At 43.9% G+C, this 26,740-nt stretch overlaps 2 protein-coding genes across 3 annotated transcripts in view; one reads left to right on the top strand and one right to left on the bottom strand.

Moving 5' to 3' along the window:
• LUC7L2 (LUC7 like 2, pre-mRNA splicing factor) overlaps positions 1-11,880 on the top strand; it is a 37,520-nt gene extending 25,640 nt beyond the window's left edge. For both annotated transcript variants that reach the window (XM_076336526.1, XM_076336536.1), the window contains exons 7-10: positions 1,119-1,210; positions 2,318-2,347; positions 3,316-3,510; positions 10,840-11,880. In XM_076336526.1, coding sequence (XP_076192641.1) covers positions 1,119-1,210; positions 2,318-2,347; positions 3,316-3,510; positions 10,840-11,032 — 510 coding nt within the window. In that variant the 3' untranslated portion in view covers positions 11,033-11,880. The remainder of the gene's footprint in view (positions 1-1,118; positions 1,211-2,317; positions 2,348-3,315; positions 3,511-10,839) is intronic.
• Positions 11,881-19,665: 7,785 nt separating this feature from the next.
• On the bottom strand, positions 19,666-24,466 carry LOC143159539 (cytoglobin-1-like). Its single transcript, XM_076336562.1, has 3 exons — positions 24,372-24,466; positions 22,076-22,307; positions 19,666-20,828 (listed from the first exon to the last, which is right to left on the bottom strand). The coding sequence occupies exons 1-3, from the start codon at positions 24,464-24,466 to the stop codon at positions 20,700-20,702; spliced, it is 456 nt and encodes a 151-aa protein (XP_076192677.1). The 3' UTR covers positions 19,666-20,699.
• Positions 24,467-26,740: the final 2,274 nt, after the last annotated feature.

Here is a 26,740-nt window from a genome sequence, read left to right on the forward strand (position 1 = left end):
TGCATGGATACTGTGACTTACCCTTTGGAAAGCCCGGCTCTTTCCGTTTACTATATTGGCAATTTAGGCTCCTAAATATAGCTGCTGTAACTTAAACCTTAGATGCCTAGAATAGATCATGTGCGCTTCCTTTCACCCCTCCATGAAATTATGCAGAGAGTCACTTGAACAAGAAACCTTGCTTGCAGTTAAATTACTGATATTGTACAAGAAAGTATAGATATAATTTGACATAAAGGGTTGAAATAACTGATTATTTACACCATTCGGAAAAAAAAATGCATGGATAATTATTTCACATCCCCAAAGCATCAATAAAATAATCTTTTGAAGTACTTTGCTAACAAAAAAAGAAAACAATAACTATCCCCTCCTTCCTCAGAGCTCTCCTCAGAGATCTAATCAAGATGCTGCTGGGGCAATTCCACATCTCAGAAGAAGGTCTTTACAAAGAGTTGAATTTCTTGCATCATGTCCAGAAGGTGGCGAGACTTGGGTTTGGCCAGATCTCCAGTTGTGAGTTCCACATCTGAGGGCCCTCTACTGAGCGTGCCTTGTCCCCAGTAGTAGTCAGTTCAACCTGGGGGCTATCAGCTGAAGCATCCTCTCTAATTATATGTCTCGTGTTCACAATACAGAAACAAGTAGCCTCAAAGCTAGGTATCAGCCCAACCAAGTCCTTTAAGACTAAGGATTTCTTTATGTCACAGCGTAGCTGAAGGAGTTAATAAAACAATTAACTCTCCCAGTTCTGATTCTTTTCTACCTTTCCCCAGTGGCCAAAATATGATAGGATTGGCATGGAAACTCTCACATTAAAGGCATGACTTACTGCTCTGAATTCCCCTTTGTGGAAAACTTTATATAACTCTATGTATTTCAGGTCTTCGTGTAACACCCATCTATTTGCTGCAGCTCTTCTGCAATAACTTCTGTTTCTTGGGGGGGAAAAAATATATACACACACACTGAGGAAGAGAGAAGGAATAATATACACAAGGGAAAGGGAATATACATGAGGGAAAGAACTGAATATTAACTGTCTAGATTATTTTTATAGCACCTTCATCTGAGAAATTTTGAAATGTAACTTAATTAATATATTCCTTTGCTTTTAGAGGATTGTGGCTGATAAACAGGAGAAACGAAATCAGGAACGTCTGAAACGTAGAGAGGAGAGGGAAAGAGAAGAAAGGGAGAAACTAAGGAGGTAGGGATCTATTTTAATTGCATATACATAATGACCTATTTAATTTTAATGGGAAAACTATGTATGAAATGTAGTTCATACATGTTTTTAATCTGCAGAATCACAATACTCTGCATTCCGTAGAAGGACTGAGAGTGAATTTCATGTCTAACTCTTAAAACCTGACTTGTTTTCATAACCTTTTTAAAAACTACAGATAGAAGTGTCTCTACATATTTGAACAAATGGCCTTTAAATGAGATAATTTTCAGGTGTGTACCTTGTTTTGAGACCTGACAGATGTAAGCTTACACACAAGGTTTAGATTGGATGTAAGGAAAAATTTCTTTACTGAAAGAGTGGTGAAACATTGGAACAGGCTGCCCAGGGAAGTGGTTGAGTCCCCATCCCTGGAGGTATTTAAAAGACGTGTAGATGAGGCACTTAGGGACATGGTTTAGTGGGCATGGTGGTGTTGGGTTGACGGTTGGACTCGATGATCTTAGAGGTCTTTTCCAACCTCAATGATTCTATGATTCTATAAGTGAGTTTCTAACATGTTAGATGTTAGATATTTACTTTACAGATGTTAGAAATTTTCCTTATTGGAAGTAGTTGAATGTATGACTCTGGAAAGTAATTCCCTGTTCTTCTATGAAGTAGTTGCTTCCAGGCTTTGTGGGGCTAGAGTGGAATGGAATCTGAACTGCAGTTCTCCTGACATGTCAGCTTCAGAGGTTAACAATGTAAACTTTGAAATCTGTTGCAGTCTGATAATAATTGCCTGACAAGAAATAAGGGAGTACTGACTTGAACTGTAAGCTTTTTCTGTGGGAGGGGTGGGAATAAAAAAGCAGATTAGATATTATTTCGGGTTTGCAGCATGGTGGGCTCAAAAATAAATAAAAAAATCCCACCACAACACAAAACAGTTGTCAGAGGGATGTGTTTCCTGGTAAATATGTTACAAAGATGTTAACATCAAATAAAAGGCCTTTAAATAATTGCTAGTAAAATAAGAAATACAATAACAGGTCAACTAGTTTGGTTTATTATTACTAAATTGTACTTTATTTGATAATAAGATTCTGTAAGAAAAACTGATTTAATATTTTCCATTTATTTCAGGTCCAGATCCCACAGCAAGCATACCAAAAGGTATATAAATCTGCAGACAAGAATACCATCAGTGAAGCCATCCTTTCAAAAGCGGGAACATTATGTTTGTCTAGCACTATTAGATTAAGATGTCCATCTTTACAGACAAAGCATTCTGTTACATAGTCATCTCTCTGTGTGTTTATACAGTGTTTATCACCATGCTACTGAGTTTATAAGTGTATGTCTATTTTGTGGCTACTACAATGCAACTTTTTGTCCCAAACAACACTTGGAACACAGAGAATTGCTCTTCCTTCAAAACAGAAGCTTGTGGTTAATACCTTTTGGTGAAAACCCATGTTTTTAAAATCCGAAGAACCAGATTAACTGTCAATAGATGACCCATCAATAGTACAGGTTTTCTTCCTGAGCTACATAGTCGAAGGTCACCAGTGAGGTATTATTGCAGAGTGATTTAAAAAAAAAAAAAAAAAAAAAAAAAAAAAAAAAAAAAAAAAAAAAAAAAAAGGAAAGAAAATCATGACTTTGTATGGTGTTTAGAACCTACCAGACTAGTTTTATTGTAGTAGCTATGGGGAAGGATATAGTCCTGTTTTCTCAGAACATCATAATACATAGGTTCTGGCAGATGATTCCTATCACTGCATCACGAAGTTCTACAACTCTGCCTGATAAAGACAAGATTTTAAAATTTTAAAAAGCAGATTTTTTTTTTCTCCATATTTTAAATTCCTTTCAGAAGCCTGAATTGGCTATGCTATAACCATACATACAGTCATAAATTAACCGTAAAATTGTCTGCATTAGTCACAAAGGAGTTTGTAGGATTTCTAATGTTGCTTTCCCCTCTCTGTTTGCCTGTGATAGGACAATGCAATAGCTCTGAACACTGCAAACCATTCTCTATACAGATTTGCTTATGCATAGCGTGCATAATATTCAAAGTACACTGATAGAGTAGCTAGGTGAATGCAGTGTCTGGTTTAAGTCCTTTCTGTTCCTAGATCTAGGTCCCGAGATCGCCGCAGACATCGGTCTCGCTCAGCCTCCCGGGAACGAAAGAGAAGAACTCGCTCTAAATCCCGTGAGAAACGCCATCGTCACAGGTCTCGCTCTAACAGCCGCAGCCGGAGTCGCAGCCATCATAGAAGCAGGCATAGTTCCAGGGAGAGAAGCCGAGAGCGCAGCTCCAAAAAGAGGTAAATGTTGGCCTAGAAATAAATGGCTTTTCCTAGATGCACGATGAGAATTTTCACACTAAATTACATTTAACACTTATTAAACAATAATTTAAACACATTTTGATACTGTCTCAGATTTCAGTTACACCTTTAGCATACTTATGATTTGACATACATAGTGATTTATTTTTTTTTTTTTTAATAATAGGTTTATGTATTATTTCTGTTTTGGAGGAGTGATACAAGGTATTGGTGTCAAGTTGATAATACTACCAGCTTCCTGCAGTCTAGAAAGTGAAACAGTTGATCTCCATTTGAACCTAGGGATATCAGCAGTCGTCTTACTGTCATCCATTTGGTTTTTCCCTTGGGCTCTTGTTTCCAGCACTGGAGCCCATCTATTGTGAACTGCACCAGATAAAAACAAGTTTAGATATGCCTGAAGATAAACTTGTTGCATTGCATCTGAAGGTGTTGCTTTGCAAGGGAAGTGGCTCAACCCCTCATTGAAGGATTACTGCAGAGAGCAGTCTGGGGCTGTTGCTTTTGAATGACTCAATTGCTGTCTGCTCCTGAGGAATTGCTGGCTTATTTTAGATGAGTGAGGTAAGCTTAATTCCGAAGAGCGTTGGAATTGCACAACAAGGCATTTGGTAGGGAGGTCTGCTCATAACCAGGATTCCGTTCTTGTGTAGGTCAGCCACCGTGGCATAGATTTGAGTGCAGTACAGTGGACGGGGTGCCCAGTCTTAAAACCCTGGCTGTCGACTTGCAAGAATAGAAAAGATCTGGTTTTGAAGTGGCCGCACATGCAGGGTTTATAATTCAAATTATTTTAGGATTTAAATCACCAAGGGTGGAGAAATATGTGTTGAATGTGTTCAAGTGTCTCATGGGCTCTTTGCCCTAAAAATGAGCTTTTTGTCTTCTTGGAGTAGGTAGGTGACTGTAGTCCCGTTGTGCTCTGTAAGAGAGCATAGAAGACAGGATTGGTCCAAATCTTTTGTTTCCTTCTTTTCTTTTTATCTTTATGGATAAAACTTAAATGTCTAGCACTCCAGTTGATATAATCAGTAGTGTCTAGTATTTAAAATTCTTCAGGGTGTTCTTTAGTGTCCTAAAGTCAACATTTCGGACTTCGCAATTTCCATCTTGATTGTAGCCTGTCATCACAGTTATCCTAAAGAGCCTGCCCCTTCAAGGCATTCACAATGGCAGATTAGCAAATCTTCAAACCTGTAGTTTTTCAGTCTTAAAATAGACATTTTCCTTTCAATCAACACATTTGTTAACTTGGATGAACCAATGTATACAGCATATGCTCAAATTGCCTTTAACTCTTCAACTTTGAAGTCCAGCCTTGCAAGACTCAATTTCAGTCCTTCGAAGAAAACTATACTGATTGATTGTTCCGGGATTCTCATCAGAGTTTTTCACTCTCCAATATGATATGCACAATGCAAATGATGCATTGTCTTCTGTGTGTTGGCAGAGAAATATGTAAGAACAAGGAAATTGTGTGGACCATTGGTGTTATCTATATAACGGTAAACCTGTCAGTCTCAGCTGCCAAAGGTGAACTGAAAAAGCACAATGTGATTTGAAGGTGAAGTTAGTGTCCTTTTGCAAGATCCTATCAAAAGATAAGCCCTTCAAGCTTTGTTTTGTGTGAATGAGTTAAAATATATGACATACTTCAGGGCACAAGATTTCAACCTTACGATATTCAGTACTGGAAATATTTCTCCTGGTGTCAGTTCCTGCCCTGAAGGCATGTGACACACCTGTGTTGGAAGAATCCTTGGTACAAATAAGAGTTTTGCATTACTGTTAACTTGATGGAAAAAATTGCTGTGCCATCATTAGCAGCTCATACCTCTTATTTCTCTGAAGTCAAGCAAAGTTTTTGCTCTTAAAGGATGTATATTGTGTTATCAAGAGACTAAAGAATCCTTAGAGCTATGATCTTGCTGCACTGGGAGCAGGATATCTATTAAACTCACAGACAGGCTGGATGCCTCCTTTTTAGAGATGCCCTTCTAGCCAGTAGAGCTGCTTTTCACATGAATGTGGGAGAAGCCTTTCTGTTGCATACCACACCACTGTTGATGCCGTAATCCAAAATGAACCTGAACTTGCAAGCCTAAATGTATTATACTTCCTTGTCTCCTAAGAACTCTTTTTCTAGTCCAGGGAAGTACTCATTGCCAAATCCTTTTTTTTTTTTTTGAGGAATTTCTTAAAATCCTGATATGAAATACTTTTATTCAAGCCTGTCTTCCTTAAGCTCAAAACATTCAGTTGTCCCAAGGAATTCTGTGCAAGAATACTCTGGAAAATAAAAGACACACTCCAGCAAGTTAACATCTTCAGGAAGGAGTCGTAGCCTTTTGAATAACCAAATAAATTCAGATCTGGGGAACATGGTGCTTTTGCCAAACTCTTGCAGAAGAGCAGAGTGTGACACCAGAAACGACAGAAAGATGGATGAAAGCTGCAGCAGTGGCAGCCCATGGTGCCACTAGTTCTAGGGCCTTAAGAGAAGTGTGGAGTTGTGGTTGCTGTGTGGGAAGAGTTGCATCATTTTGTTAACCTAAAGCCTTCAGTGCGATTTTTGGGCTTGGTTAAAGAACCATAAAATACAGTTACTGTAGGCTGCTGAATCCTGCTGTAAAAGCTATTAATGTGTCTGGGTTTTTTCAGTTTTGATCACATCCATTATGGCTTCAACATGTAAGCATACTAGACAATTAGACTCCTTACTGGAGAAACTCCCGATGTGCTTCTCCTGAAAGTCATTTTCCAATTTTGTTCTGTATAACAACATTATCACAGGCAAACATGTGCTGGGTATTATTGTTTGCAGCAAACCATGCACCTTCTTCTGGTTTTCCTGTCCACCCTTCTTCAGAAAGTATTTTCCAAAGAGCCTTTCACATATGAAAAGCTGCCACCTCTCAGATACTTCTTCATTCTGAAAGTAAAGGGATGTTTGTTCTGTGCTATATCTAAGAAAATTCTACAAATACGAAAATTTGTCTGTCAAACCTGTTTTCTTTAATCTGTATCATCATTCACCCCATGAACAAGTGGATAGATTCAAATCTCTTAATGGCTGGGATCTTGTTTCAAATTTATCAATATAAGGAGCAGACCTCCACACTCTGTGGGCACAACTGAACATATACAAAGTATCTGGCAACAGTAGCAAATATGTCTAAGATAATGGGAACCCATCTGGTAATAACAGCAACATGCCTAAGGTAATAGGAACCCTAGGTCTACGCAGGCTTGGATTACCGGCTTACCAAGAGCAGGTCTAAATAAAGTCCTACTTTTCTTTGCTGTTAGCTGTAAGTTACCAATAACTAAAGTGAATCATCTTTCATCTCATTAGAAACAAAATACGTAATTTGTGCTTCTTGATTTGCAATGAGAAAGTGAATATTTGCAGTTAGATGTTGAGATGCATACTCAATGATAAGATCAATCATGACAGTAGGCCTAAATGGGGGTAAATTGAGAGATGGTTGTGTCAGTACGCTTGAGCCCACTTGCAAGAATTCATGTGACAAGGGTTAATGTACTCCCATACAGACATTGTATGGACAAATAGAGTATCTACAGTCATAAGATGGGGCTTCATTTCACCTGGCTTCAGATGACTAGGTCAGATGTTAATCTCATGAGTCTCATCACAAACTCATCTGACGTGATTTTGTGTCTATTTTAAGATGAGACAAATCATGCTTCAAAGTGTCTATTTCTTCTGCTGACTGTTAAGGAAATCTGGCTGATTAGCTTAGGTGTCTACATTGCAGACATTTAAAGCTGGGTGAGATAGATCCCACTCTCAGCGTTTAGACAATTTCCCCACCCCACCCCCAAATATCCTTTCAGATCGTGGTTGACAACAAAATATTCTAGCCCTATACTAATTGTCTGCTGTGGTAGAGAAGTACAGACTTTTTTTTTTTTTTTTTTTTTTTTTTTTTTTTTTGAGGAGAAAGCCGGTGGAGGGGGGGCAGGAAGCACAGGCCCCATTTAGTCAAACATCTTACCTCTTGGAAGGTTTGAAACTGTAGCTACGTCTCTTCCTGCTTTCCTAGATCTGACTGGCTGCTCTAGGATTTTCCCAGGCTGCCAAGGCTGCCCTAGGATATTTTGTCCAAGGCTACTTACAGTTTTTTGTCCTCAGACCCAATGCAGGCATCCACAGATACTGTTTTGGAACCAGTATCACATTTTATAACACAATTCATAGTTGGTTGAACATGACAGTGTGGATGCTGCCTGCATATCTGGTGAAGGTGGCAGTTTCTGCTGAAGAATCCAGTTGATCAGTTAGGAAGTAATGCTTTCTGAGTGTTCTAGATAATGTAAGTCTAGTAAATGTTCTGATTCAAAAGGCTATACCTTGCCCTTGAGAAAGGCAAGAATGGTATTTTAGTTCTAAGTCTTCTGGTAGTAATACTGCTTGCCAAAGCGATTGTATAACCTTTCACATCACTATGGTGTGATTCATTAAAGCCAGTCTTCCTTCTTGTCAGCTGATTAGAGACTCACCTGTAGAGAGATGGGACGGCTGGACGAATGCATCTTGCATTCCTCCAAAAATGCGTTGAATGAAAAGCCAAAGCTGTGGATGGCATCGTGTCCTATCTGTCTGCCTATTCTAGGATTAATTACTAGAGTTAGCCTGAGTCAATCTGTTTGGAAGCATTGGTTCTTCTGCAGGTGACTTGCAGCGCAAAATACTTGTGAAACAGCTGTACTAACTCCAGTATTAACTTCTTATTTGGCATGTAGTTTGTGGAATAGGAGTAATGCCTGTGGATCTCAGTGTTTGCAAATACTACATCTTGCAAAACACTACATTGCAGGGAAAGTAATCTTTCCAGCTGAGGAACTATAAATGGAAGGTCACTTCTTTGTAAGCTTATAAAAGGAAATTAGTGCAGGAGCATTTTGCAGACCTTAGTTTTGAAGCTCTGAGGTGATAACAGTAACTTTCTGTAAGTGGAAAGAGTACAGTCTCACTGTCCAGTGCACCAGATTTTTTGACTAAGAAATTAGTGGCTAGCTTTATAGCATAAGATTTTTCTGTGAAAGTACGTATTAGATTCTTTCATGATTGCAGTACATCTTAAAATGAGTATGTAATGTTTTTCAACAACAGGCTTAGGTGCACTCTGTGAGGGAATATAGAGGAGGATGTCTAATCTGGTTTTTTTTCCAATACAGGCAGCTCATTTAATTTAAAACTATGTGGATTACTTAACAGAACAGCTCTTTTCCGGCTCCATTGTAAAGGTTTTGGAGATGCCTATTATCAGAGTAAAATATCTTAAAATAACACCACCCCAACATTGCAAAAAATCACACAAGGGATAATTCTTCTAACAAAACCTAGTTGTAGCACAGGTTCCAGATTTGTTTTTTATTTGTCATGTAATAGCCTCATTCCAGAATTACACAAGTTAATTTCCCCCTGCTTTTAATCAAACTCATTTTTAAACGCATTTAAGTTTGTAATTTATACATCTGAGATTAGCTTGAGAAGAACGTCTAGCCTGAGACTACAGATGAGAAATTTCAATTGTCCGGTGAAGTTCCCACTGACTGGAAGAGGGGAGACACAACCCCCATTTTTAAAAAGGGAAAAAAGGAAGACCTGGGAAACCATAGGCCAGTCAGTCTCATGTCTGTGCCTGGGAAGATCCTGGAACAGATCCTCCTGGAAGCTATGCTAAGGCACATGGAGGACAGGAAGGTGATTCAAGACAACCAGCATGGCTTCACCAAGGGCAAGTCCTGCCTGACTAACCTAGTGGCCTTCTATGATGGAGTGACTACATCAGTGGACACGGGAAGGGCTACAGATGTCATCTATCTGGACCTCTGTAAGGCCTTTGACACGGTCCCCCACAACATCCTTCTCTCTAAACCGGAGAGGTATGGGTTTGATGGGTGGACTGTCCGGTGGGTGAGGAACTGGTTAGATGGTCGCATCCAGAGGGTAGCGGTCAACGGCTCAATGTCCAGATGGAGATTGGTGACGAGTGGCATCCCGCAAGGGTCCGTATTGGAACCGGTACTGTTTAATATCTTCATCAGTGACATAGACAGGGGGATCAAGTGCACCCTCAGGAAGCTTGCAGATGACACCAAGCTGAGTGGTGCAGTCGACACACCAGAGGGACAGGATGCCATCCAGACCTGGACAAGCTCGAGAAGTGGGCCTGTGTGAACTTCATGAGGTTTAACAAGGCCAAGTGCAAGGTCCTGCACCTGGGTCGGGGCAACCCCCGGTATCAATACAGGCTGGGGGATGAAGGGATTGAGAGCAGCCCTGCCAAAAAGGACCTGGGGGCACTGGTGGATGAAAAACTGGACATGAGCCAGCAATGTGCCCTCGCAGCCCAGAAGGCCAGTCGTATCCTGGGCTCCATCAAAAGAAGCGTGGCCAGCAGGTCGAGGGAGGTGATTCTGCCCCTCTGCTCTGCTCTGGTGAGACCCCACCTGGAGTACTGCGTCCAGCTCTGGAGCCCTCAGCATAAGAAAGACACGGACCTGTTGGAGCGGGTCCAGAGGAGGGTCACGAAAATGATCAGGGGGATGGAACACCTCTCCTGTGGAGAAAGGCTGAGAGAGTTGGGGTTGTTCAGCCTAGAGAAGAGGTGGCTTTGGGGAGACCTTATTGCAGCCTCTCAGTACTTAAAGGGGGCTTATAGAAAAGATGGCGGCAAACTTTTTAGCAGGGCCTGTTGCGACAGGACAAGGGGGAATGGCTTTAAACTAAAGGGGGTTAGATTTAGACTAGATATAAGGAAGAAATTTTTTACGCTGAGGGTGGTGAAACACTGGCACAGGTTGCCCAGAGAGGAGGTGGATGCTCCATCCCTGGAAACATTCAAGGTCAGGTTGGACGGGGCTCTGAGCAGCCTGATCTAGTTGAAGATGTCCCTGCCCGCAGCAGGGGGGTTGGACTAGATGACCTTTAGAGGTCCCTTCCAACCCAAACTATTCTGTGATTCTATGAACTAAACTTTTGTTAATGCAAGCTTGAGGGCGGAGGTTGAAAATAAGAGTGAAGCACCTTGACCTTAATCTGGGCTCTGTAATAAATGTAGATTACATTAAATTCTGCCCCTATCAATATTTGTCTTTTGAAATTGGAAGTAGGAAAGGGAGAAAAGTAGAATGGTTTCTGATGTGTTCTCATACACGTCTATTTATATAATTTAAAGTTGGTTGGAAAAAGAAGAAAAATATAAAATCAAAATGCTGTTTGATAGCTACAGATTCGTGACTAACCTGAATTTTCAAATTTACTGCACTTTTCAGATCCTCAAAAGAAAGATCTTCCAGAGACAAAGAACGTTCAAGAGATCGTGATAGAACATCACGTGATAAAGATAGAAGCTCAAGAGAGAGGTCACCGCGAGATTTCAAAGACAAGAAACGTTCTTATGAAAGTGCTAATGGCCGATCGGAAGACCCGAGGAGCTCAGAAGAGCGTGAAGCAGGGGAGATATAACTGGCTGTATATTCACCTGATCTCTAGCTTCCTATGGAGTTGCATACTATGGTTTAGTTTACAGTTGTTCAAAGGGACACCAGTGAGCAGTTCCAGACACTGATCCAACTAGGGTAGATGTACAGTATATAAAAGTGGTTATAACCAAGTCAGAATTAAACCCCATCAATTAATGATGCCTAAAGCTGGGTCCTGGACTTCCACCAAGTTGTAAAACTTTTCTGAAAGATTTCTCTTTATTCAGGACAACAGTTTTATGTACCAGATGCAGATCTCAATGTTTTTAATCTCCTTTCCAATACAAGTTAGTGAACAAATTATATTGTACTACTTGCCTTGGGTGCTTTTGAACCTTTATAAATTCTCCAATTCTGCTCCAGTCAAAACAGCAGCATTGAAAGGTTGTATTTTGGGGGATTTTTTTTGTTTGCTTTTTTTGTAAGAGGGTGGGTGGATGGATGTTAACTTTTACACTAAGGTTATGTTCCCAGTGATTTTTTTTGTTTGTTTGGGAACCTAGGAGTTGATTACAGTGGGAGCATTTAGACAGGAATGTGTGCTGGAGAAAGCGGAAATGTCTTTTTACAGTGCCTATTTAGACTTGGAAATTGAACAGCTGTTGCATTACATCTTTTTTTATTTCTACTTAAATTTTGAAATCAAAGCCAGTCCCATATCTGTACCATTTGATTGGTATGTGTTCAATATATTTGTTTTTTTCCATAAGGACTCCTTCTGCTTTTTCTTGTGGGGTGTAAACGGCACATCCTTAATTGTATTAAAAACAAACAAAAAACCAGCAACAACAAACAAATTAAGAACAAAAAATAAAAAAATAAAAAAGGAAACCACATTGTCCAATAACTTAACAAGGATATACTGGTCTCTTAGGGTGGTTACTTAGCAGTGCAGTCATTGAAAAACTAACATCTGGTTATTAAGAGTTTTTAACATGCACATGTGCTCTAGGAGAAGCAGTCTTTCTGATTACAATCCTCACTGTCCTAAGATCTCCAAAGGCAAAAACATGTAGAATTATAATGATCATGGCACAACCACTAACTCCTTAATGACTTCAGTTTCAAAAAGTAGTATTTCATTTAGGTGCAAGCTGCCTTAACATAAAGGGGGTTGCTGTCGATTCTGTTGGACTGAAAGTGCTTTGGGGCATATAAATTTAATTAAGACGTGCCCTACTGTCACACAGAAGAATTTAGAGATTGGTAAGATCTTGAGATAAGCGTCACTGTTAAGAAACTCAGTGGTGCTAAAAGCAGTGTTTGTAATGATGTATTGGCATTTTCGGCAGGTTCTGCAGACTCCCTTCTGTATCTCCCTCGTCCAAGTGCCTCTGTAGGCCCGCTAATTATGGGTGTATAATATCACTGTAAATTCACTGTGTGCATTTTTCCTCAGTGTTTTTTCTGTAGCCTCTTCAGTATGGTCAGAACACACGGGTGATAATTCTAACACAGCAGATAATTCAGCAGTATTTTGGCTGGCAGTGAAAGCTAGAACAGGACCTTCACATCTCAGCAAGGACTTGTGTTCAACGTAGCACATACCCTCCACTTCCAATTCATGTTGTTTTAAGCTCCTAAAGAAATACTGTAATAATGATGGCTAACTACTTAACACTTTTTTTTAATTTACCAATTTGAAATCTGAACGTGAATTTCCTTCCTGGGAATGCTTTACGATTTCCTGCGTGGCCCAGCTGCTTGATGAATGTAGGTGACCGGTGTTTGTCACTTACTCTGCTGTGGTATGAGCACGCTGTATAAGTGCTTGCTAACATCTATTGTCATACCTTTGTCACCACTAGAATTCTATTAACAAAAGGTGAACAGTCATTTCTAGATGCATCTTGCATAGCAGAATTGCCAATGAGTGGATTGCTAGCTCTCTTGGAATTCCTTTCTGGAATAAGAATACTCCAGAAATACTGAGGACCTGTCTCCCCCTGCAGCCAGCAAATAGAAATTTTGTATTGTAAAAGGCAGGTGGGAATTCGCATACTGTGACAAAACACTGCTTAGGCTCCTTACTAGCAAATTCTGGATAATATGCCATTGATTTTACAAATGGCTTTTAAATTTAACTATGAAAGAGTGATTGAATTTGGGCCTTTCCTTATTTATAAGTTTGCATGGGTGGTGAGCTTCATAGTATCCAAGTACCACACTGATGTTAAACAGAGAGAAGGTAAGTCTTACCTCTGGTATCCTGATAAAATAATCCGAATTGCATGTGGAAATGCATGCCTCATGTCTGAAATGAGGACTGGAGTGCAGTTAGGAAGAGAACTGAATTAAGGTGATTGATGAAACCCACTTCTTCTGATGCAAGCGATCTGGAACATCTATCAGAAAGGGAGACTGCTTTATTAGTTGTGCCTGAGTAAGTAAGGATCTTCCACCCTTCCGTCAGAACCAAGCTACCTTAATTTCCAGGAGGGTGAAACTGAGATATTCATCACCTGTGTATTTCCTGCTGGACAGCTGAAGAGTGGTATTGACTGACATTAGTTTGCATGGTCAAAATGATTAGGAAAGGGATCTGGGGGAAATAAATCTCTGTCCATCTCTGCTGCATCATGTAAGGGAAGGAGCTTTGACACCAGTCAAATAGTTTGGGCTTCATCACTTGTGGTTTTAATTTCCCAGTCTTCAGTAAATGGTTCAACAGTCGTTAAATCTGACTTCTGGTCTAGAACCAGATCATAAATACAATGGCGAGATCATTCAGAAGATCAAGCAGCTCAGCCCACTAACCCAGATCAAATACGTCCGACAGACATGGGTGTCCTAGCTTCACATCACACTAAGTATCATCTGTCCGCACTACTTACGACTTCCCACACCGAGCCTGTTTGCCCAGCTTTTCTCCCTTTGGTTGCTTGTTTGGCCATTGATTCTTAGGAGATTGAGAGAGCCGGAGCCGGGGCGCTAGACCCGCAGGAGGCCGTGGGGGATGCTGCTGTGCAGTAATCTGCGTAGTGAGCTGTGCTGCTACTACTTCCCTAAGAGATCTCGTGGGTCTGCAGGTCCTTGAGAGGGCCTGAGTGCTCGAGGCCATTCCTATTTGAGGAAAACATCTTCCCTCTCCTGCAAGGAGGCTTACTGCAGCCTGGGAAGGGAACCTAAGGATGCTGTAGCTGAGCATCTCTCAGAAATTTTGCTGACACAGTTGTAGCTCCATGGCAATTTTTATCAGGCTGCAGGTGTACAAATTGAGCTAAAATAGTAGATTACTTCATTTAAGTGTTTGAAAAGCAGTGAGCCTGCAAGCATTACTCCTGTATCTCAGAAGGCTCTCACTCTGGATTAGTCAGGGGAGCATAAAACAGGAAAACCTTGAGATGGTAAGCAGCTAGAGAATGGCACGTTACCAGAAATGAGGTCCTCTCCTGAATGTATACAAGTTGCTTTTCCTGCTGGAGCAGGAGGAACCATACAGTAAAACAGCGACGTTTCCAAGCAAAGAGGTGCTTGGCCTGGTGCAGCCGTATCGCGTTACCCACCATCAGACTTGCCAATGAAGCTGGCAAGAGGAGACTGTTCCTATCTGTCCTCTTGCCTTCCGTCAGGTAGTGAATGTGGGATTTATCCTCCTCTTCCTACAGCACAAACCCTAACCCTGGAGCCCCCTCTCTCTGTCCAATCTATCTTGCACCAGCCTGTGCCTTTGAGGCACCCACCATCCTGCCCCAGGAGCAGCAGGAGAAAACAGGTGAACCAACCCCCTAGGCCAATGCAAATGGATGATTGTGGTCACCTTAAATAGCCTTGGGGCAGGGATTATCTATTTAGCTGAAGGGAGAATGCTAGCAACTTGTCTTAAGACAGCTAAAGGCATGGATGGGTACATCTGAACAAACGGTTTTAGCTACGGGAACTTCAGTATCGCAACAAGAAGCTCCTGTGGTGCTGGAGATGACTCAGTGAGACGTGTGTGCCATCTCCTCCAGGACTGTTAGGGATTCAAGCAGATTGCAGTTGCAGTCAGCATTAAATGAAGTATAAATGCAGAACGAGCTATGTGCCAGAGCTGATGGCAGCATGTAGCGTGTTGCATAAAGGTCTGATAACCCCCCTGGTTTACTATTCTCCATCCCACGTTTCACATGCCACCTTCCTCAGTATAGTTGTCCTTTGTTCAGCAAACAGTAGACGTTAGTTTCTCCCAATGCAGTGGCTTATAAAAAGTGTTAATGTGATCTTCATTCAGTCCTGTATGGTTCTTGCTCTTTGTTCTTTGCTTTGATCACTTTTTTCTACTTGCTTCTTAATAAATTCTTGCACTGTTACTGCTCATGCAATTCTTTAATTCTTCTTTTCACTAAGACCTGGAGATCTGACTTTCAGCCTGCAAAACTGGGAAGCAGTGAACTGCTGGGCAGGGGTTGTATCAGCAGCTGGAAATATGGGGGAAGAGAGGAAGAAATGCTTGTTTCTACCACAGGCTCTCCTCTTTATCCCTGCTTTGCCATTGGCAGGCGCATAATGGACAGTCAGCAGGCAATTAGAAAATTCTGTCATGACTTGGTCTCTCCTGGCTCTGGCTTTTCACCTCCTGTTGCTGGGGTAACCGTAGTCCCAAACCGCTTCCCAAGCTCTCGGTAGTGCTGTGCAGAGCACTGCAGGCAAGCAGCATTCTAGGAAATGCACCAGCAAGGAGTTGGGATTAGCTAGCAACAAAGCAGGGCTGGCCACGGGCAAGGTCAAAAAGGGCCTGATGGATAGCAGGAACTGCCGTGGCTGTACAGCCCTTTCCCAGGCAGAAATGATCTGTCGAATGCTGACTGTAGTAAATAAAGCATTGATGGCGATGCTCAGTTAGGAGCACAAAGGTTAGAAATGGTTCCTGGTGCTGGCTCAGAGGGGCTGCAAACTTTCACAGCACCAGCCATCAGGCACCACCAGCACCAAAGGCCTGCTCGAGCCTCTGCGTAGCCATCACTAGAAGGTGATAACTGAGTTGGGGACTTTGCATCTAACTACTGTAACTTATTAAAGTGCTGCCATCTTCCGAAGTTCAAACTGGTTTGCAACAGAGCAATGGGAGCAAAGAACTGCTGATTTCCAACAGGTGAGGGCAACTGCTGCCTTGATGGAGGGTGGGACCGTAATCCAGGTGTCAGCTTCAATATTTCACAGCCATTGTCTTCCTTGTCCTAAAATTCTGCCTCTGCTTGTAACCCTGTGCAAAGCTCTGCTGGTGGCCCGCGCTAATGGGAAGTTTCAGTGCGATGTCGGGATCAGCCTGCTCTGCCTGACGGCAGTGGTTAGCAGCTGCCGGGTGTCCTTGGTGGACAGCCTGGGAAGGCTGGATGGAGATCAGCAGCACCGGCATCACCAGCAGCATGTCCCCGATTCGTCTGCTCCCATGTGGTTGTGCAGGGGGGAGGTGAAGCACCGTGTTGCTGCCTGTGAGAGACACGACAGCAGTGCTTCCTCCTGGGGAAATGCTTCCAAGGACATCAGAAGCAGAAGCCTGGGCTCTCCAAGGTGAGCGTACAAAATATTCTTGCAGTACAAGAGGGCTGCTATTTCTACTGTCCACTGAGTAAGCAAACAATTCAGTCTAGGATGCTGCTGGCTCACACCAGGAGAAAAATCACTCCTGTGTGTCTTAGGCTTGTTTGATACTGACCATGTGCAATCTGACCAGTATAACCATGCCCTGAACTGGCTCAAACCCACTCCACTGCGTAAGCCAGAAGCGCTCTGGCATGGCATATGAGGTTAACTGAGCCTCAGTGATACTCTAACTACAAATATTCATTAGCTCAGTATTAGCTTTAGCAAAAGAAAAAAAAGGTAAAGAAAAAAAGACATCTTCTCTAACATCGCCTTTCCCTAAAGCAGCATGTTGTAATGAAAGAAAACAAGAGATTTTACAATGTTGAGAACTGAGAAGGTTAGAATAGGTCTGTGGGCTTGTTTGGTTTGGTTTGGTTTGCAGCATAAGTCACACCTGTGCTTTTATGAGACACCTGAGCGCCTGATGGACAGGCGTTTGAATTCGGTGGCTGTTCTGTTCTTTCAGTGGCCACTGGCTCCTAGTGCCGATTCAGACATTACAATTCACTTGTCTTATCTCGGTATGACCTTCTGTAGGCAGCAATCCTTTCTCATCATGCATTGTGCCATTACGAGCCTTGTGGTACCTTCTGTTTAACCAGGAAGGTGTCCTGAAAGTCTAACAGGGCTCCCCTGCTCCTCTCTGGCTCTAACAGGAGCGACCACGCTGGTGCCCAGCATGGGGTAGAAACATTGCTGCTTCCAGCATGTTCCCATCTGGACTGTACCCTCACCGCCTCCTACCCATCACTAGGTGTTTTAAACAGCAAATAGAAGCAGCCCCTACTCTTTCAGTGTAAAGCAACACCTCTGAGGGCTATATCTATACCGATGCCCACAGCTCTACAGCAAAGGAGCTCAAGCAGCCCTTCACCTCAATCACCGGTAACGCAAACGGCCTTCCAGCAGGAAGAGTGGGTGCAAGGGAGGGTTTTGCTCTGGACCCTGCTAGAAGGAATTCTTAGAAGCTTCCCCAAATCCTCTGCAAGGTCTGTAGTCCCCTCTCTGGGCAGCCCCAGGATATCTCAAATGACCGCCTCCCTTTACTCACCTCGCTGAACCTCTCTAGTGCCTGTGGTCCAGGCAGGGGCAGGAAGGCTGCTTGGCTCAGACTCTCTAGCAAGAAAATTATTAGGCTTAAATGGCTCGACAGCTGCGTTAACTACTTCTGTAAAACACTCCCTGTCATTTCAAATTGCTTTGGTATGTTTGTAGCCCTTGTCTCAGAGTGATTTGGTGATGCTGTCGCACTCACTGGACTCTTGGATTTTATCCCGACATTGATTTGTATTTGCACAGGGATGCCTTGCAAGTGCACCTTCCTCTGGGTAAGTTTCTGCTTTGTTACTACAGCAGCTGAAGTTTTTCACGTTAAATTTCTCTCATCTCTTTGCTTGTATTCCTTTATTTCCCAAAGCTGCCCCCATTAGAAGGTCTGAGTTCACTCAATGAAGTTGATTAACTGCATTTAAGTATATATGTGTTTTTACAGTGTTTAGGTAATATTTTGAATCAGGAGTGTTTGGTTGTCTCTACAAGGTCAAGTTTTGCTTGTGGGGATGCTTTTTTTCTCTAGCAACATGACTGGCAAAGCACTTTGATTTTACTAGCTGAGGGGATAAACTTCCTCCATGAGCTCCCTCTCACTCCTCTTCCCCTTTCCCGGTATTTTCCATGTGTTTGCACTGTTCTGGTTTAGGTCGGACACAAAGATAACTCCACAGCATTTAGCTGATTTAACCTGTCACGGGCACTTGTCATGCTACCTGTGCTACGTCACAGGTTTGTCGTCTCACCCAGACCTTCCTGATGTCCCACAGGCTGTAAAAAAAACGTGAAGCTTGGTGTGAGGGCTTTGGTCCCACTCACTGGTGGTGCTCCACGGGAAATCTCTTCCTGCTACCTTTAGGTATGACGTTTTCCTTAAGTTTCTCTTCACAGGATCAAAGTTATCCCTAAGAATGCATACAGTATGTATAGCACCACGTATTTACTGGTTCAATAAGTAATGAGCATGTTTGGTTTGCCTTCCAAGTACGTGAATGTTGCTGTTTTGCAGAGGCACAGTGAGGTCCAAGGAAAGTCAGACAGGATTGTGCAGTGAGGCTGCTGGAAAACTGGGAACTCAGCTCTGGTATCCTCAATCTCAAGATGTCGTCTGATCTATGCTCTGTTGGGAAAGCTTCCTGCCGTCCTTTGAAATCTCAGATAAACAAAAAAATAAAGGTCATGTACTCCTAAACCACTCACATCATACAAATTTTTAAAATTTAGTGTGTCCCCCCTTTTGTAAATGCATTAAAAAAATAATTCCCTCTGTACTTAAGCCTGAGTTTGGTTTGTTTCACACGCTTTGCTTTTGCTACACATCTCTCCATCACAGGAGCAGGGAACATAAGAGCCTTAAACCGTCGGCCAGTGTTTTCAGGCCCCTGTCAGCCCAGGGTGCCTATGGCAATGACGAGCATGTCATTACAGCTAACCATTGTCATGGCAAATAGTGCTCTCAACGTGCATTAAAGCAAGTAAATAAAAAGGGGAAATTATTTTAAGCTTTTCAGAGTGTTAACTACTTGTACTCCCTCGAAGGGATTTGAGACTAAAATATTTTTTTACAAGTCTTGTTCTTTTCTAACAATACTTGACGATGCTGTGCAATATGCTTCCCCTCTCCCCAAGTGGGATAAAATACTGAATCAAATAAAGCAGCCTGCCCCATCCTCCCTCTCCGGCAAGAGTTCATATCCCGACTTTGGAATTTCAGCATCCTTTGCCAAACAAATGGGATGGGTGAGGAAAACTACACCTTGAATGAAGGAGAATTCTGCATTTTTAGCTGTTCACAAAATTGTTGTTTCATGGTCAAGTGAAAAGCTTCCCTTCCCACCACCCGAGGATCCTGATTACTGCAGGTGTGATGGGTGCCTGGGTGGGAGCTTGGGCTGGTTTCAGTAAACTCCCCAGTACCACCAGTAACCGTGCACTGTAACCAGCTGCTGCTCCTGCGCATCACGCGTGCCTTTTCCATGCTACAAATGAGAGGACGCATCTGCTTTCTCTGTGTTTATTGCATTACACTGAAGCAAAATGGCAGGTAGTTATTTGCAATTATTAGCTGATGATTTCACCACGTCTAAGGAATACAAGGAAAAGCAATTAAATAGTTCGGGACTCTGTTATCACTGAAGGGAGGCTCAGGCCGTGCGACAAGACAGGATGAGGGCAGCACCGTAGAAATCCCACACTGAGCTGAGCCCGCCATGCTGCCCACTCAGCGGGGCAGCAACCTCCCTCAGCTGGATGCATTTTGAGTAGCACAGGAGCTAGTGAGCTCGGTACTATTGCCCTCTCCTGGGTACATGGCCAGAGCAATTTGCTGGGAGTAGCACCGTGAAATCCACGCACTGGAGATGTTCATCCCTGCCCAGAGGGACCCAGCGGTGACCACATTCAGTGTTGCCATCCCTTGCGCTGAAAATTGCTCTGACAAACCTCTCCCCAGGTTGGGGCAACTCTGCTGGCTCATGCAGGATGGGACTTTCCCCATGTTTTTCTCAGATGTTAGTCTTTCCCATACACCACTCCCCCCATTGTTTTAGTTCAAACATGAAACAACACCCATGCCTCTTAAATAACGACCTCTACACAGTCCCTGGAGATGCTTCAAAATGGTCTCCTGCTCATCATTCATGAGGATGGAGAGGTGGTAGCTGAGATGAAGAGCTGCTGGTGCCTCTCTGGGCTGGTGCTGCTGGAAGGAGCAAGTCTTTCTCTCAGGAATACAAAGGTTAAAGTCATCGTCTTAAAATGTAGTCTTCAAGGATGGTGGCCAGAGGAACCCACCTGGAGCACTGAAGCTGCAAAGCACATCAGGATTTGTTGGTTGGCTTTGATGTATCTGCAGGTTTTATTTAACTGTAGAAATTCAGTTTGCTAAGGAAATTATTGACATTGATATCTATATTATATAAGCCTTTTTCTTGCTTTTTTTTACTTTTTCATTCTTCCAACTGTCGTTGGAGGCCCAAAAGCAGCAAGTCAGTGCTGGCGAGATGTTTGAAGAGCCTGGAGGTTGCACATCCTCACCAACCCGCCTCTTTGTAGACATTGTTCAGGTGAGTGCAGATTTCATTGGTCACCTTCTCAAAGGAAGCTTTGCAGTCTCCACCAAATTTTTCCTCCATCAGTTGCAAGATAATGTCACAGATAATCTAAACAAGGAGAAGGAAAGAAACAACCAGTGTGACCTTTCTTCCACATTAGATGCACAAGAACAAAATACATATTTTTAGTTGGGACTCTTGGAGAGTGGAAAGGGGGTACAAAAACAATTGAGTAGCATATAGCATGCAGAGCTGGAAATAGGTTGTGGAAAATTAGGTGCATTATAGAATTCATCAAAAAACACAGTCACTGTTGTTTTTTTAAACTATCCTGTATTTAGTTAATGTTGACTGCATCCATATACACAGTCACTTAAAGACTGCTGTACAGGACCAGTTCACTTGGTCCATCTACTGCAATCCTTCTCCTGGCAGCGGACTGTCCCAGATGTTTAGAGGCCACGAAGAGCCCCATGTTGGACACCTATGGAATACATGGTTTGGGGGGGGTAAGTTTCTTCCTAATCTTTCCTGATCGTTAGCTATCTAGCACTCTGTAGCAATGAGGGTTTGTATGTCTTCACAGCTGCTAGGTAGGTGGTATACTCTGAAGCGTCCACTCCTTTTCTGTGCAGCATTTATTATTTTGTGCCCATCTTTACCCTGAAAAATTCTTTTCAGGATCTCTCCAGGCAGAAATCCTCACTTATTCGCCCACTTACTGAAAATTGGGCCCACTGCTTTGGAAACCACCTTCCTGGTGCCTGAGTGACCTTTGCCAGAAGGTGCTTCCTTTTGCATTTCGTGCTGTGTAAGGCAGACAAAATAGTTATAAATGCACTCTGCTAGTGACCTTAGGTGGACTTGGGTAAGTCATTTGATCCTGTATTTATTATCTGTGTTTGTTTAGTGATGGCAATGCTGTTGCCATTGTTGCTCAAGAACAGCTGGTTTGGTTGTCCTAGAAAAGCTCAGTTCCTGTTACTAGAGAAAAATAGACATCAAGGACTGAAGTCCAGTGTTAAGCTGCTTTTCTGTGTCTTGTTATTAAATGACAAGCATGGGAATCCTGTTGCACTGAGAAAACCCGCTACAACTCGTGGGCAGCTCTGCAGCTCCTACCTGAGCAGACCTGGCTGCATCGCATCTGCTGCACAGCCGTCTTCCCAACAGATGCCAGATCTCTCATTCCTGCTATCTTCCACCATCAACCGTCTCACCTTCCACCATCTCCACTCTCTGAAGCATATATCTATTTATATATACGAAGCCCGTTTTCCTCAGTTCTACCCCTCCAAGAGGAAGACATCCTCCCATCACAATTACACCCCCTGGGAAGATGGCTGCTGGCTCACCCTAAAGTTTTTTGGGTCAATCTTCAGCTGGGTGGCGTGTTTCTTGCCAAGTGGGTTCACTACCCCAAGAAAAGCCTCGGAGTTGTCTAGGTGTTGCACCATGTCGTTGATGGCAGTGAAAACCTTCTTGCCGTGGCCCCTGATCTGATCTGACTGTTTCATCTCTTCGGCGGAGTCCATGCCTTTGAAATGTGTGAAGTAGGACTTGGTGTCTGGGTGCTCAGTAAACATCCTGTTGAGAAATGAGAGATGTCTTAATTTGTGGACCGAGGCATCGATGCAGATATGGCTTCATGTTCCAGGCCTTGTCTTATGCATTTATTGCCCTTTTTCCTTCTCTCCATTAGAACAGACCTCTTTCCCCTGCATTTCTTGGTTCTCCTTTGCCCTTCCCATCTGTGCACAGCCCCTTTGCCCATGGCACCCTGTCCCCTTCCTCGCCTCTCCCCAGGGCACTTTCCTTTGCTCACTCCAACTCAAAACCTACCTATCCTGAATTTATTCTGCTGCTTCTAAAATAAACATTTCCTCAGTGTTGACTCAGTGTTAGGTGGAGATAAAATCCACAGAGAAGTGGGAGCACGTTCATACAGGGTGAGTGTGACAGCGCGATATTCCCAAGGATGTTCTAGACAGCAGATATGTCCACTGTGCTCTCGGTGGGTGTTTTCATGGAGAAACCCTACTATTGGTTTTGTTAATTAACCCCTTCCTAGAGTCCATCCCAAAGCTTTCTTACTGCCTGTGATGGATTGTTGTTTGAGTACCGGGTACTGTTCATTTCGTTTGGTCAAAAGTAACACAATTCAATGCCACCCATAAAGGAATTGCCTTTTATAATACATCGATTACCATCATCTTGGTCAAGCTCTTAAAAAAGCAGTTTACTCTGTTGGGTAAACCAGTTATCCACCTGAAATAGCAATGCAAATTCCAGATTGCATTTCACAGAGTCACAGAACAGTTGAGGTTGAAGGGACCTCTGGAGGTCACCTGTTCCAAACCCCCTGCTCAAGCACAACCACTTAGACCTGGTTGCCCAGGACCATGTCCAGACAGTTTTTGAATATTTCCAAGGATGAAGACTCTGCAGCCTTTCTGGGCAATCTGTGCCAGTGCTTGGTCACCCCCACAGTAAAAACGTGTTTCCTGATGTTCAGAGGGAACCCTCTGTCTTTTGGTTTGGGCCCATTGCCTTTGGTCCTGTCACTGGGTACCACTGAGAAGAGCCCGGCTCTGTCTTCTTTACAACATCCCTTCAGGTTTTTATATACATTGATGAGATCACCCTGAGCCTTCTCTTCTCCAGGCTGAACAGTCCCAGCACTCCCAGACTTTCCTCATAGGAGAGATGCTCCAGTCCCTTCGTCACCTTCGTGGCCCTTTGTTGGACTCTTTCCAGTATGTCCATGTCTCTCTTGTACTGGGGAGCCCAGAACTTCTCTAAAGGCAGGGCTGGGTCTGTAGGACACTAAGGCAAAACCTTCTAGAGTAAATTAGCCCGGGGAGCCAAGCCACTGGATGCTACTAACATTTTATAGCTGCATTTCTGACCCTAACTCTCCTCAGGTTGTGTAGACTGCAGAAGGAAAGAACTGTGCACAACATATGTTGAGGCTGATCCAAGCCCAAGATGTGATACACAAGAAAGGCAGAGGGAGTGGTAAAGGTATGATAACCAGAAATAGTAGTTGGACGGATCAGTGCCTATGGAGGTGATGTAAGTCCCAGCTGAGAGAGGGATATGTGAAAGGTGAATAGAAGAAACTTGTGTCTTACGGAAGAAGAGAGGAAAACAGAGTGAAACCTAAGAGAGGAAAGCCCACAGGAAGGATATAATACAATGAAACAGATGGGGTCTAGACTGGGAAAGAAAATCAGAAGAGAAATATTGAGGAGATGCAAGTTAAAAAAAAATCATTAAAGGAGTTCAGAGGTAAAGGGGAAGAGGGAAATAGGCCCGTGTTTTGTTCCCGTTCTCTTTTATACCATACTTTCTTTTCTTTACCTTAAATACATCACTCTTCTGCTGGGGAGAGGGGTGGAGTGAAGAAATTGTTCTCATCTCTTCCTCCTTTTCTATCCCCCTTCCCCATTTCCTTTTACTTTTCTTTGTGTGGATCTCTCCTCTTCCCTATTTCCTCCCTGAGGTGGGATAAACCACAGCAAACCAAAAAGTTCCCAGCAAGGGCTGCATGAAAACTCATCAAGACGTGCTCCTAGGTGGTAACTCCATCCTTCTTGCCGTTCCTCCTTCAACCCTCTGGGGTAGCAGCAGGATGGGCTCTTTCCTTACCTGACCAGCACAGTTGTCCCATTGTCCTCGGCATCCACATATATCTTCTCCCAGGCGCCACGGGCACTTTGCACCTCTGCTTCAGAGAACGACATGGTGGAGGAGACGGCTGTAATGAAGGACGCAGTGGGAAGGAGAAGGACGGGGAGGTCCTGGTGGGGCAGTTCTGCTCCAGTTCTCTCCTCGGGGCTCTCTAAATAGTGCCCCAGGGATTTAAGAGATCTTGAATGGACTCTTTGTCTCCATTCCCCTCGGTCACATTTCTGCAGGCTTTAGGGCTGCCTAATCACTTTTAATCAGGAAAGAAACCAACCACGTGAGGAGGGAGGACTAGCACTCTCGCTGTGGCGTCAGGTGCCAGAGCAAAGATCTCGCTGTCTGAGGAAAAAAGAGAAAAAAGGGAGGTTTCAGTGGGGAAGAAAAAGATTGGCTCTCCTCCCTTCTCACCCCTGCCAAGGCCAGTGCTTGGCTTCTCTTTCCCGAGGGCGATCCTTGCCTGAGCATTAATTTTCCTGGTTTGTTCCTGAGAGCACTGCTGTGCTGTGGGCACCATGGTGCCCTGCCGTCTCCTCTTCCCAGCACTTCTTGCTCCTTCAGTCCAAAGATCCCATTTCCAGCTCTGGCAACTCTCTTCAGTCCTGCTTTCATGCCATGATCACTGCTTTCCCCACAGCCCTCTGGTTTAGCAGGGGCTCACCCGGCTCTGCTCCCGGCCTTGGCACCGGGCGGGTTGGAGGCATCGCCAGCCCAGGATGACATCGTTACGGGGACAGTGACAGCAGCATGAGCACAGCATTCCTGGCCACAGTGCTCTGGCAAGCCACGTTATTTTAATGCAGGAGATAAATAGGTGCAGGACACCCAGGCTGGAAGCACAGGCATTTTGCTATCCTAATCCTCCTGGCTTGCAGCCGGGATCTCTGTCCTACCCCTAAACCCTACCTGCCTGGGAGGGAGAAAGAGATAAGGGGCAGGAGAAGGGCCAGTGCGGAGCTGCAGACAGCATGTACGGGCCTGTTATTGTCATGGTCACTTGGAACTGGAGGCAAAAAAAATCTTGGATTATCCACGCGGTGCCTGGGCTTAACCTCTGGCAGGAATGTTCTGGTTAAGTCCAGGGCATGCACATGAAATAAGGGTTAAGGGGCTTGAGGAACTGCTGCTGCTGCTGGACGCCGAGCGCAGACAAAACCTCGCATTGTTTGGGATGGTTAGAGGAGGGAAGGAACAGGCATGAGGGAGAAATGTGCGGCATGGCAGGCAAAACCAGCCCAATACCCTGGGGGAGAAGGAAAGTGGTGGTTGCAATTTCACAGAGACCGATCAGTCTTGGTGGAGTTGTGTCCCACCGCTGCTGAGGGATGCCTCAAATGACCTCACCAAAACTAGCCCCCCCCACCTTCCCTCCCTCTCCCTTTTCACCACAGCAAACAAAGAGTGGTCTGATAGAAAGCTGCACAGCCTTCTGCTTTCTCGTCCCAAAATCCTCAGAAAAATGTCCCAGATTTCAGGAGAGCCCCAAGGGGGGCACACACACTGTGCTGCCGGGACCACTGCCTCTAAGGCAAACACAAACCAGGGAAGCACCAGTCAGCCAAGCCCAGCCGCCAGCACAGGGACGCAGAGGAAGGAGCAAGGATGGCACCGCAGGAGTCGGTGGTTCCCAGGTCTTGGGAGCCAAAACAGCCTGGGAGGAGTTCGGTGGGGAAAGCACCAAGTTTTTGGCCGAGAGCAGAATGCACATCAGGTGCTTGTCATGGGTGGCATGGGAGGGAGCGAGCTCCTGAAGAAAGAGCAGCACCAACTTTAGCCAAAGGGAAAGGGGCTTGGGCAGGTCCGGAGCATGGAGGTAGAGCTGTTTTTTTCTTTGGGATGTGAATGTGGATGATTCTCCTTGCAGATCCTGGTGCACCCTGACTTGCTGTGGACACTTCTCAGTGGGAGAAGCTGGAGCATGGTGGTGAGCTGGGCTCTCTGGCCTGAGCTGTGGTAGCAGTGCACGTTGCTCAAGGATGACTCTTCCCTCTTAGTTTTCTTAGTCTTTTCCTCTTCATCTTCCTTGTTCACCCTTCGATTCCCTCCCCTTTGGCTTTTGTTTGCAGCAGTTCACAAGCAAACCTCAGCTTCCCTAGGGGACTTCTCTTCTGCTCTCCCCAACCTCATCTGGTACGCTGCAGTACATTGAACACACAGTGTTCATTCACTGCATATATTGTCAGACATCCTGTCGTGGGCCAAAAAATACCTGTTTTGAGTTGGGAAATTTCAATCAAATTAATTTATTGCCAAGTAACAAACCAACCAACATTTAGACACCTCTCTTCCCCCCCATCCTGGTCCCCCACCCCTGTGCCCAAGGTTACACTCAG

Source organism: Aptenodytes patagonicus, chromosome 1 (genome assembly GCF_965638725.1).
Source record: "Aptenodytes patagonicus chromosome 1, bAptPat1.pri.cur, whole genome shotgun sequence".
Classification (NCBI taxonomy): Eukaryota; Metazoa; Chordata; class Aves; order Sphenisciformes; family Spheniscidae; genus Aptenodytes; species Aptenodytes patagonicus.

What these genes read in the sequence shown, in the direction of transcription:
- LOC143159539 (XM_076336562.1), bottom strand. Translation starts at nt 24,466, where the DNA reads ATGTCGTTCTCTGAAGCAGAGGTGCAAAGTGCCCGTGGCGCCTGGGAG. An exon ending in GGGACAACTGTGCTGGTCAG is followed by an intron (nt 22,308 to 24,371) that starts GTAAGGAAAGAG and finishes ATTTCTCAACAG; the next exon opens with GATGTTTACTGAGCACCCAG. An exon ending in TTGACCCAAAAAACTTTAGG is followed by an intron (nt 20,829 to 22,075) that starts GTGAGCCAGCAG and finishes CTCCTTGTTTAG; the next exon opens with ATTATCTGTGACATTATCTT.